The following is a 12,371-nucleotide window of genomic DNA, read 5'->3' as shown; positions in this document are numbered from 1 at the left end:
ATGAAATATATTTTCAAAATAACTATCAGGGGGTGATTAGTGATCGATACTGATGCCAAAAATGCAATCAGTAAAATTTTTGTCTGTCTGTCTGTCCGTCTGTATGTTCCTTATAGAAACAAAAACTACTCGACGGATTTTAACGAAACTTGGTACAATTATTCTTCATACACCTGGGCAGGTTATAGTTTACTTAGGAATTCCCACGGGAACAGGAATTAGCGGGAAAATCCTTTTGAATGAAAAATCTAAACGCTTAACGGAAGTTAGACGCTTGAAATTTGGCATGTAGGTACCTTAGTAAACTTAAAGCTTATTTACAACAAGTAATTACCGAAATTCCCACGGGAATTAGCGGGAAAATCCTTTTGTATGAAAAACCTAAACCGCTTAAGTTGACCTGAAGTGATGCAGTGACCGCGCGCTCTCCGCCCTCTATCTCGAAAACGGTTCACCGTATAAAAAAATTTTTTAAACAAAATTTGTAGAGAATTTAGTATTCTATAATATTGATAATAAATACAAATAGCAAAAAACCCATAGGAAATGAGATATTTCCAAAAAAAGCGCAAAAAACTGATTTTTGTGACCTTTGAACTTAAAATTTAATAGTTGCTTACACCCTACCATTTATGTAGGTTTTGAGACAACTTTTAGGGTGTCAATATACAAGTATTTACAGACTTACAGCTGGGTATCTCTAATTCCGAGATTCTTACCTAATTTAAGCTTAAATGACTGGACTATTATAATAATATGTGACAAGCCCATAGCGTTATGGTATGCGAGAGAACTACGCTTGAAGTAAATACTTGTAATTCGATTAGCTGGCGCTGGTTAATAGCTTATAAACAAGTCTTGACGCAATTAACGATTTTCAAAAGGGATATTACAAAATAAATCGCACGGAAAACCTCAACATGAAAACGGCGTGGTTCTGCGCAGCAAACGCTTGCCACATTGGTTTCTATAACAGGAAATTATGGGTAATAAATTGTAAACTTTGACATCTTGTAATCGATTCAACCTGCAAGTTTGAGCCTAAACTTCATTACTTACCATGGCAGAAACAGAAAGTGGTCATAGATGAATTAGCTCTGGATTATTTAATTACTCAAACCATGAGGAACAACTCCTTGACGGACTCTTAGGAGAAAAAGAAGTCACTATCTAACAGAGCGTGATCAAATCAGATTTTCTAGTGAATTGATTTATCTAGTTTTATTGTGTGTTTATGTAATCAATAAAGTTATTATTATTAGTCTGCGGGAATTCTTTTGGTGAGCGGGCGTCATGGGAGTCCTGTGTTCAGTGTGCCTCTGTAGGTAGAGATGACGTTGAATATGATTATGCGTATATGTTACTTGTAACATTACCAATATTCAGTGACGTTATAGGTAGAGTCAGAATTAGATGGCAGCTAGTAGGTAGGTACTAATTAAGTTTAGTACAATTAAATACTGTGTAAGATTTAAAAGCAAGTCATAATTGAGGAATACAAACAAATTGGCAGGTAGTCTGAATGGTTTGTTAGCAATGCGGCATACTTGAATGTTTAATTTGAAGTTGCTTATAAACACGTTTTCAGGAATGCGACAACAAACCGCTTGGCTATTGCTAAATACAAACTAGTAGTAATGCCAATTTTCCAATTTTAAAGATTCTGAGAAAACCCACAGGGACGTTTCAGGTCATCTGCTGCCAAATATTCCGGTATCTTTCCTTTTCGGATGGCGTACTTATTTACCGTTCGTTGACACATCACTGATCAAGATTCAAATTAATTTAAGAAACGAAGTGCCACTTACTTGTGTAGCTCTTCTCTCCACGCAGATTCTGACGAATTGACCGGTTTTCCGGTCATAAACATAGACAATTGGCTTATACATCTCTTAAGTCCAGACATCCTACTTAGCATACAATTAAATCTTCGCTCAATCACCGAAATATTCAATTCAGTTACACTTTAAAGCTCACAGACAGCAGTCTTTATCGTAACAATAAATATAATACTAGATTCAACAGATACGGCGTAACCAGCGCTTTATCTTATGTTGTATTAACCTTAAATTAGGAAGTTATTATCACACAGATGAAAATACTATTTATTCAGTGGGGACTTGATTTCGCGTTAGAGTTACAGAATCGTCTCCACTCTGTCTTTCAACAAAACATTTATGAGGGATTCACTGAACGCCTCCTTGATGTCGAATAGGATCACCACGAATTTCCGCAACATCGTCCCGAAAGTCATCGCGAAACGTCTTCACTTTGGATAAAGAAAAAGAAAATGGCGTCGGAAAAATTGCGTGTCCGGACGCGCTACCAAGTTACCACTCGCGCCGATTGTGCGGAGAATTGGCCCAATACTGAAACGTGCGGATGTTTAACGAAACAGATGCGAAGACGTCCACAAACAAATACTATAGAGCCGTCCTGTCGTCTGTGCCAGCCCGCCGGTGGCGCCGCGGCGCGTCACGATGTCGCCTAATCTATTTTTTGAATAAACTCTTACATCTATTCCACTCCATAGCAACGCACCCATGGTGTGAGTGGGATGGGACTCATTAAGATTTACGATATATTTTAAAGATGAATTTTTGTTGCAAAACGCAAGTCGCCATCACATTTTTTAAGAAATTGCGTAATGACGCAGCATTAAAGTTGGAAGCGACAAACAAAACAAAATAGCTTATTTACTCGTATAAATGAGTATCTGTTAGTAAAGTGTTTCTACTTTTGCCTCATAGAAATCTTTGACTATGTTGTCTCTAGCTCCAACCAATACGAAACGAATGAGGTGCGATTGGGCGTAAAGATGTCTAATAGAGTCAGTGATCTACATTTATTTATTGGAAGCATTAATATTTTGACCGTTGTATATAGTATCCGTCAGACGGTCGTGTGTTTCATCTCCAGTTGGCAAGTGTTGTTTTGGAGTAGAGAATTAATTCGCATTGATTGGTTCGTATTTATCACGGGCGTAAAGGCGCTTGCTATATACCGTTGATGTGCCTTTACGTTTGTTCTATGAGTCTACAAGGCCAACACGTAATATCCTGTGGACTATCATCCCACATCACTGGGATATAAACTGGCGTAAACGGCTCTAGAATGCTGCAGTCCGCGAAGAATGGCGCCGTATTGCAACAAACATCTCATCGTGATTCACAATGTTGACCACGGCCACTCTGGCAAGAGTGTACCGACTTTGAAGAAGAAGAATAGTTATATCCTATCTGAATAAAAGTAAATTTTATGATATGATTTCGTAATACTGCGTGACTTATGATTTTCGTTTGGACATTTTCAGAAAGTCCCGAAATAAAATTTCTAATTGAAGTTTCCGACTTAAGAGCGTTTACGTCTAGCGTGGCATGTCAAGTTTAGGTAATTTCGATGCTATTTTTATTCACACTAAAATAATTGTGACTGTGTGCGTGTTCTCACGCTCTATAGTCAAACCAAAATACTTTGATCCACCATCGTAAAAGTGTGCCAGGCTGTCAAGTGACAGCCCAAAGAAACTATAAAATCTTCAAATCTTCCAACACCGACTCTATAATTATAAATAATGGTATACATTAGTCCTAATCAATAATAAATACGTAAATTCTTTATCAAATAGTAAATTATCAAAGGTTTTTTACTATTTTGAGAATATTTTATACAGCCTATGTTCAGCAGAAAAAATTTGGAATTTTAATGGTGAGAGATTTTTTCAAATCGGTTCTATTCAAAACAAACTTTTCCTGTTTACTATTCTTTTTTATCCGGAAAATGCATAACATTTCATACCCACCAGCTGCGGGGGCAGCTAGTGGGTTATGTGGGGTTCTTCCTACCAGAAGGTGGGTACACCCACTAAAAACCTGACTGTTTCTGCCATGTTCCATATGAGTGATATGAGGGAACGCGGGACATCGCCATTGGCTGTTGCCTGTAGCATTCGGCCTGTTAGGAAGGGACAGTTGGAGACCATAAGCTGTCCTCTTGCGCCCAGGGTGTCGGCGGCGGATAACCGGAGTGTCGGCTGAGGCCTCTCGCTCCCCCTTTCCACTGCTTCTTTCTGTGAAAGAACACTTTCACAGAAAGTAAGCACACTATACCATAAGATTATTTGTCTCATCATATATTTTATACTAATGTAGATATTGTTTCCGAAAGCGAGCGGGTTCATTCCGTACCTATACGCTTCATGCGTTCTCTAGCAAAAGCTGAAAATCAGTGTTCTGCCCTTTTGAAGGTAGTGTTTATACTGAGCTCTTTGCTTTTTGCATCGCTGCGGCACACATAAATTTCAGCTTGTAAACTGACGCTAAAGTGGAAATTTACAAAACCTGTGTGGACTTTTCTTGATATAATTCTTGAATACTAAACTAATCGCAATATTTTCTCAATTAACTATTTAGACGACGAAATTGCCTAACTATTTATGCCTATAACATATTTGTAGTATTACTGGTTAATGATTGTAACGAGTTGAAAAAGTACTGTTTTTGCGCCAAACGGCGTAAACGCTCTTAACGACTGAAGTGCTTTTGAGTAAGATAAGTATAAAGAATGCTACCTAAAAAGTCATTGTTAATAATAAGTCAACCACCGTTTTTATACTGAAGTGTTTTGAGTAAGTAAGTTTTGATCAGTGTGCCTACCATGAGTTTACGTTAGGTGAGCTCGCTAGCGAATACGTCAAAAAGTTCTATGAAGATTTTATTTCTTGAAAGTAGCCGCTAGGGGCGCTGCACAATATGTCATACATTTGAATGACATTTTTTTACGCAGTCGCTAGCGAGCACACCTAACGTAAACTCATGGTAGGCACACTGTAGACAACAAAACAATAAAAAAAATCATCATTAAGTCATAATGGTTAATATTTTAATTATTTGAGTCCAAATCGAAAATTTTGGCCTGTGGGAAGCCAATTTATTTTATAGGGATTCTATATGATTAATTGGGGTTGCTAATTAAGACTATATCTGATATTAAAGCTTTGATTTATTCCAGGCGTTTATTAATGAACGTGGTCACGTGACTCCAAACGTGCGTACACGCTGTTCCACGACACTAGCGTAGGTGATTTGGTATTTTACGAGAAGCGTGTCTGGATTGATATCAAAATAAACCTTATCATGTGCGTCATAGGATCAATAATTCATCGGCTAGTTGGTACCCAAAATAAGCGCCTGTGTCAATAACAATTATTAGGAGCTGACAAAATTATGGGAATTCGTGAACTTATACCTATACTTATAGTAAATAGAAACAGTGAAGAAAACGCGAGTCGAAAAAATTTAACAAAAATTGTTATTTCTGTCCCTTTCAACGTAGGAAGGAATACTTATATACTAATTTCCCAGTCTATCAATATACATACATAGTATGACGTAGTTTTATAATTACCTAATACAAACTTTTTGAGATTGTAAACATATTCTCAAAGCAACAAACACACGGTCACCTTGTGCAATGATCCGTTAAGAAGACGCAGATGCAAATTTTATGTAAGTGCATATTGAGCCTTATAAATATGTAACTGTCATTTTACCAACCCATTTAATGAAAAACTGTAAAATTTTCCATTCTGGTTTATCAATTGAAAGTTATTATGGTTATATTTTCTATTTTTCTGAACTGTCAAAGAAAATAGAAAATTGGAAAGGAAAATTTTGAATCCATAATAGAGAGAGATCACGAGAGTTGTAGTAGTAAAGTAGATAGAGATGTTTTTTTAATATTTATCCATTCTGCTCTTGTTGCCAAATAATAAATAAAAACAACGAATATAACACAAAAACTCTATACAAAGGATTTAATATTCTGTTATTAATCTACTATATAAAAATAAGTCGGGTTTTCCTCCCTGACGCTATAACTCCAGAACGCACGAACCGATTTCCACGGTTTTGCATTCGTTGGAAAGGTCTCGGGCTCCGTGAGGTTTATAGCAAAGAATAGGGGTAAAACAGGATCCACGCGTACGAAGTCGCGGGCGGCCGCTAGTTAATTATGTAAATAAAGTAGGTAGCGATTTCCATGTCCGATGGTAGAATGCCTTAATTAGTTATTAGTGACAAAATTTGATTATTGGTCATTAAACTCGCATGATAAGATATCGTATCAGTAAATATTGCAATTTTAATTGCTAATCAGCTATTTAGTGTACAGTACCAAATAAGCCCCGTAGGTATTAGCTAGTTACATAATTTAAGAGAATGTTACATTAGTGTATAATACAATTACCGAATAATATTCTAGTCCGAAATACACAGACCCAAAAGAACGTCCAATAAAATCATGGGTAAGTATCGTCTATTACAGTCTCTGATTGAGTTTCTTATCGTTGTGTGTCATCTCGTGTAGACTGTAGATTAAAAAACCTCAGACTGTCTCGTTTAATGGTTACTGTGCTGTATTTTTATACCACTTACGTCATAACAGTGACAGACAGTTACGCAATTAACTTAAAACTAGGACGGGTGACGTCAAAGGTTGTAAGGACATAAGAACGCACGGCGAACTCATACGCATTCGTAATAGGAAAAGGGAAATCGTATGGACAAACCTACAAGTTTCTAAGTATGTATTTACCATTATTTATACTTACTACGTCCTAAGTGAAGGGAATGAATTAGCAAGAGGTAAATAAATCTAGAATGTGGACGGCGCCTAAAGCGTGTTTGGAATTCCTATAAAATAAAATCATTTAGCAGTATAAAGTATAATTGCACATTGACGTAGAAATCGTGATTATTTGTACGTTAGCGTTGTATAGTTATTGCATTTATAATGACATCTTATCTATAATTTCTTGGTTATAGAATTTCAAAGAATTGAAGCTAAGCATAACCTTACTAAGTATTCAGGATTTCTTAGTCTATAGGTATCAAAAAAAGGCATTATGAACGCAATGTTTTACGTTACGGCTGCGGAATTTGACATTAGAGTTAATGAGCAAGTGGGTTTAAACGGGATGAACTTCGTTCTCAATGAAATAGATACGAGGTGTGTTGCCAACTCGGCGGAGTCACGCGAGGCCGAAATAACTGTTTGGTGATCTCGCGACCACTTCACGAACAATCTTCATCTTCAGGGTTACGTTTAGTTCTGCCGCTCGCCGAGAGATGGCAATGGGAAGAAAGTAGAGTCGGCATCACGATAAATGTCAAAGTTCTTTCAAGATATTTTTAATGCAAACGAGACTAGAGGCAATGTGGTAAGATAATAGAACTTTATGAAATGAAGAACGACTTAATTCAATGTTGTATTTTATTTAATTAACCCATGACATCAGCAGACGAAGATATAAAAGGATATTTTAAAATAAGTTTTGATTGCACATTTATCACCTTTTTATTAATACGAAGTTCACCCAGTAGGTCAACGGCTCGCTTTAACTGGTATACTGGTATAGGTGGTGACTCATATTAACCGAAATTCGCTAAAGCGATGATTCGCAGAGGTGTCTAAAGTTATTGTAAAAAGTTCCCACAAAAAATGTGACAAGTTAAAGGTAGACGTTGCGTTGATATTTCACAATAAATTGCGAATGTGACTCGGCCCCATTCGGACCCATACAATTTCAAAAAACGAATTCATTTATTTTTCGTTGCTTTCCAGCCAGTGTGATTCTAACGTAGCACTGCACAAGATTTTCTTTTAAAGAAAAAAAATTCCGATTGACTGAAAAAACAAAAGAAGATGAAATGTACTTATCATAAAATTTAAGTCTTACTGGATGTAAACATGACCAGCGCATTGACTTTTGATCTTGACTCTACCAACTCCTTCATAGCTCGTATTGTACAGACAAATGGAGTAAATTAAAAGCAATTTTGTTTCGTTCACAACAATTGATTTTTGCACAAAGTGACGAGCTTACTTCGAGATTAATTGAAGTTGATGACTTGGAACTATTTGTTGATTATTGTCAGCTATGACGTGTGGGTTTCATGCTTTTTTGGATTAAACCATTGAACAGGAAGGACAGATTCTATCAATCAATATGTTTAACCATAATGAATGACGATTTGAAAGACTCGTACGTAAATAAATATGTTGGTTTACAACGTCATGCATTAACAGATCAATATATTATTTGAATTTCATTCGATGTATCACATAGGTACAATTAAATACTCTTGTTTTGTTCTATCAAAGTATCTAGATAAAATACTACTGTACAATTTAGTGTTTTGTTTTGTTGGTATGACTGATAATTAACGTTCATGTTACAGTCCTTATCTTAAGTACCTAAGGAAAGATACTTACAAAGTCATAAAAATATTAATATTTTCTGTTTTTGCAGCTTACTGTTACGTTTTCCGAGAAAATATTTACTGTGATAATATATTTTTAACGATTTCGAGAAAAATAACATAGTTATGTCATAAAATTCACGTGGGTGTAAGAGTTAACAGGAAAAATTAATCTTAGAGCGCACAGTAGATACCATTGTGAAAAACTATTTCTACTAGGTACATAGTTATGTCTTGATAGATCCAATCACGACTCGTGACTATGACTCAGACCTTACATAATGTAGTTAATTACTGCTAGACGCTATTGTATGTTGGTGGGTACAGCTAGTATCTATTTACTGTTTACAAATATTAATGGAAAAAAAATATCGTAATTCACTTAAAAACAAGCGTATGTTAATCTCAATGTTGAACACATAATATATGGAATGTTTATTAATTTTATTAATTTGGTTTGTTTGATATAAGAAACTTTTTATACGACATTAATATATTTATCTAAGGATCAACTCTACAACAATGTTAATATGTTAATTATAGCCATGGGCGTAGTTTATGTCGTTTTACCTATTTTCCTCATGGATCAAATAAGGAAAATTATAGATTATTTTTCCCCCTCTTCCCAACTAGTGTTTAAATATCCATCCTTATACATTGTTGTAGTTCAAAAGGTACTGGATTAAAGCACTTATATACTCAACAATGACCAGCTTCACTGATACTGTTTCATTTTTATTATGTAAGTGCATTACACAAGTTGAATACGCTTTACAGCAAATGTAAGTAACATACTTTTAAGTGACATCATTACCCAAAAGGACCATGCGAAAGTTGGGGTTGCACAGAGCTGAATCCTTAATTTGAATGCATTTGTAAACCAAATTAAAGGTTAACGGCTCTATAAACTTAAATAACGATTCTATAAATTCAATCGTACGACTGATTAGCTGTCTAACTGACTTCTTGCATTTAAAATAACTGACTACACATTCTTTGGCCTTAAGTGACCACTAATGTAGAGTCCGATTCGAAAATATCTCGATACTTGACTGGTACTGATACGTAACTGATTGTACCTACAGGTATTTATGTACATGACTGTACTCAAGTACTTCATTGGCGCCTGCTTATTATGCCACGAGTCATAGTTAACAGGATTCGTACTAGACGTAAATAAAAAGCCAGTCATCCGTCAAGAACAGAAGCTACTAAGAAGTGAACTATTCGTAACCCTTATAAGCTAAGACATAAGGTGAAATATAAGAATTGTAGTGGGTGTTTCACTTCGTCAGGTGATGAGTCAGACGAAGTTTTAAATGACGTCATTTATCTAATACAGCCTCCAAGCAATTTCGTGGTACTTTATTGAACAATCATTATTATTTAGGTTTACTACCATTCTCCTTCCTTGCGTACACGATTCTGATACATGTCAGCCATAAATTGTATTGTCAATTTAATGTATCCGCTACATTAGTACATAACTAATAATGACGAAGATCGGCCAGTGTTTGGATCCATTCCATGACTTTTTGCTTTGAAAACCTTTTTTCACTCCAATAAAAATACAAAATGAAAATTACTTTAACCAACAACAGACGGACTTTGGTACATTATGTAGTTGAACCACTTTTTATTGTGTGTAACTGTACCTTAATTGCGTGTTGTAGACATCTGAGGACTTTTTACGAGAACTACTGACAGTAAATAAGTATTACAGTTTTTACGTGCACCAAATACCAATCCAATATCGGCCCGAACAGTTAACCGAATTCGACAGTTACCTTTTATTATTGTGACTCATAGTTAGTTCCATAACATTCATGTGTCATATTTTATTTAAATATGCTACTGCTTTCCCAATACGCATTGCGCAATAAAGGACTCTATTTAAAAAAAAACGAAACGGTTTTAATTGCAATGTTAATTTTGGCATCTGCTGCGTTTACTTGTGCTCATTTCTTGAATAATTCAAAAATAATATTCCCGGAGACAGTCGAAGATGTTTTGTGACTTTCGCCAAATATTGTTTCTTGAAAACGGTGATCATTGCACTTTCTGGGTCAATTTTTCTTTTGACATCTTTCTCCGAATATATTCAGCAGGAAAAAGCTTCATTTTAAATCTTTTATTTTGGTCGGTTCTCGGAAGGATTTACCATATTTGAACGATTCTGAGTTTTAGGATGAAACCTGTTTTGTATTTATTCAGTTGACAAACAACTTCGCGTTCATATTTCGTAATGCATGAGCACACATCATCATACATTCCTGTTTTAGAACATAACTATGACATAGGTAAAGAAAAATCTCTCATATTCATGAAAGTTTCTTTACCAAACGTTGCATGTTTGGGAGCTTTTCACAATAGTTTTTCGGGTCTTTCAACAACTTTACAGGTACTCGTAGCTCGGTTACCAATGTTTCAAATGTAGATAAGTGTCATTCATGCATAGCATTATTTTAATCAAAATAAATAGATTGGCCTTTGTCCAGCAGTGGACGTCTTTCGGCTGAAACGAACGAAATAGATTAGACATGGTAATTACCAGAATAAGGTCACATTTTTCTTTTTTTGTTCACAAAGGTATACAAATAATGAGTTTAGTGAACTGATTCATTAGGCCAAATAAATAAATGTCCAGAGCCTTTGTAAGATTGGAGTTTTTGTAATTTAAAACAGGCATTTACATCTGCTTAGTTTTAAAGCAGCAATGACCAAAAATAATTAGTAGCGATGTTTTTAGGTCCAGACAAGGTAATTGCGTTAATCATCGCCTAACATTTATTAATATCTACAGACTCTAAGAAGTATTAATACCTAAGTATGTACCGATCACATTTGTGTTTGAAAGCTTGAAGTGCTTTCATCTGTAAAAAATATTCTTAAAATATTATTACGTTACTAGGATTTGTGAAAAAAGGTGTTGATTTTAAAAGTCAAAGAGAGAAACCAAACTTAACATAATAATATCCTCGAGAGATTTTCTTCAAAAAGTTACGTGAAAAAATGCACTAGTTAACAATTTACGTAGCATTTAACTCATATCTAAATTTATGCTCGGATATCAAGATTCAGGTCGGCGAGACGAGCGATAAGACACGGAGGAAGTGGGACACCGTTTTGCAAATATTGGCACTTTGTGCGCTTCTCACAACCAAGACACATTTGAAACTGTCGTAGTGTAGCATGTATTTATCGATAACTTCAGACAATCGTTAATAAAATAAAAATGTTGTCCTTATACAAATTAATATAGCAAGAGTTCAAGTGTTGTTAAAAATGAGACGCATGAAATGTAGAGTCGATGATTTCTTTAGATTTTTTTTACAGAATTCATACCTATCTACACTAATATAGATATTTCATTTTTTCTTTGTTTGAATTTAGTATGCGCCGAAACTAAAGGACCGATTTGAAAAATTGAAATCGTAAAATCTAGCACCCGAATGTAAAAATGTCATCATCATCATCATTAATTTCAGCCACAGGACGTCTCCTGCCTTCAACGGTGACGTCTCACCAAGATGTACGAGTACTTGTCGATATTGCAAATAAAAATTTTACTTATCGATAATAATTTCGCAAATACCCAACTGCACTCAACTGATAAGTGTTACTCACGTCCTGCTCGAAGGAAGTGAACGTCCTCGCGATGTTCTTGGTACCTTCGTGCGGGGAATCCACATGGCTTTTGAGAATAGGCGATTTATTGCAACAGCGTGTGGCTATCGACATCGGTTATTTTATCGACCTTTTCTTGGTACTATGCTTATTTATTTCTATTGTATTCCAATTAAACTTATGATTATAGAGTTGATACAGTGATTATAAATAGCGACATGAGTTGGATAAACAAAATGTAGCTTGAATTGAGAATTTGCTCCAGTTTCATTAGTTTATTATGTATTGATTTTGCGATAACGTGATTTATGTTTGTGCATTATTAATCTAATATCTGGGTTTATCTAGGTCGACAAAGAGTGCTTTTAGGGGTACCGACTCCCCACCCAGGGCCGTGTGATAACTATCTACTTGCACTTTTGTTAGACTTCAGAACAGTCAGATACCAATATCATATGAGCTTGTAAGGAAAATTACGACTAC

At 35.4% G+C, this 12,371-nt stretch overlaps 1 protein-coding gene across 5 annotated transcripts in view; it reads right to left on the bottom strand.

The window, feature by feature from the left end:
* LOC114358869 (G protein-activated inward rectifier potassium channel 3) overlaps positions 1–12,371 on the bottom strand; it is a 43,926-nt gene that overhangs the window by 13,906 nt on the left and 17,649 nt on the right. The window contains exon 1 of one of the 5 annotated variants that reach the window (XM_028313012.1): positions 1,809–2,415. The exons of the other annotated variants lie outside the window; for them this stretch is intronic. Within the exon in view, the coding sequence (XP_028168813.1) occupies positions 1,809–1,918 (110 nt within the window). The 5' untranslated portion in view covers positions 1,919–2,415. Of the gene's footprint in view, positions 1–1,808; positions 2,416–12,371 lie in introns of those variants that run through there. 5 annotated transcript variants of the gene reach the window in all.

Source organism: Ostrinia furnacalis, unplaced genomic scaffold, assembly GCF_004193835.3.
Source record: "Ostrinia furnacalis isolate ACB-3 unplaced genomic scaffold, ASM419383v2 OfSCF4125, whole genome shotgun sequence".
Lineage (NCBI taxonomy): Eukaryota > Metazoa > Arthropoda > Insecta > Lepidoptera > Crambidae > Ostrinia > Ostrinia furnacalis.
The sequence above is the reverse complement of the archived record's forward strand: the minus strand, read 5'-3'. Positions and strand labels throughout refer to the sequence as shown.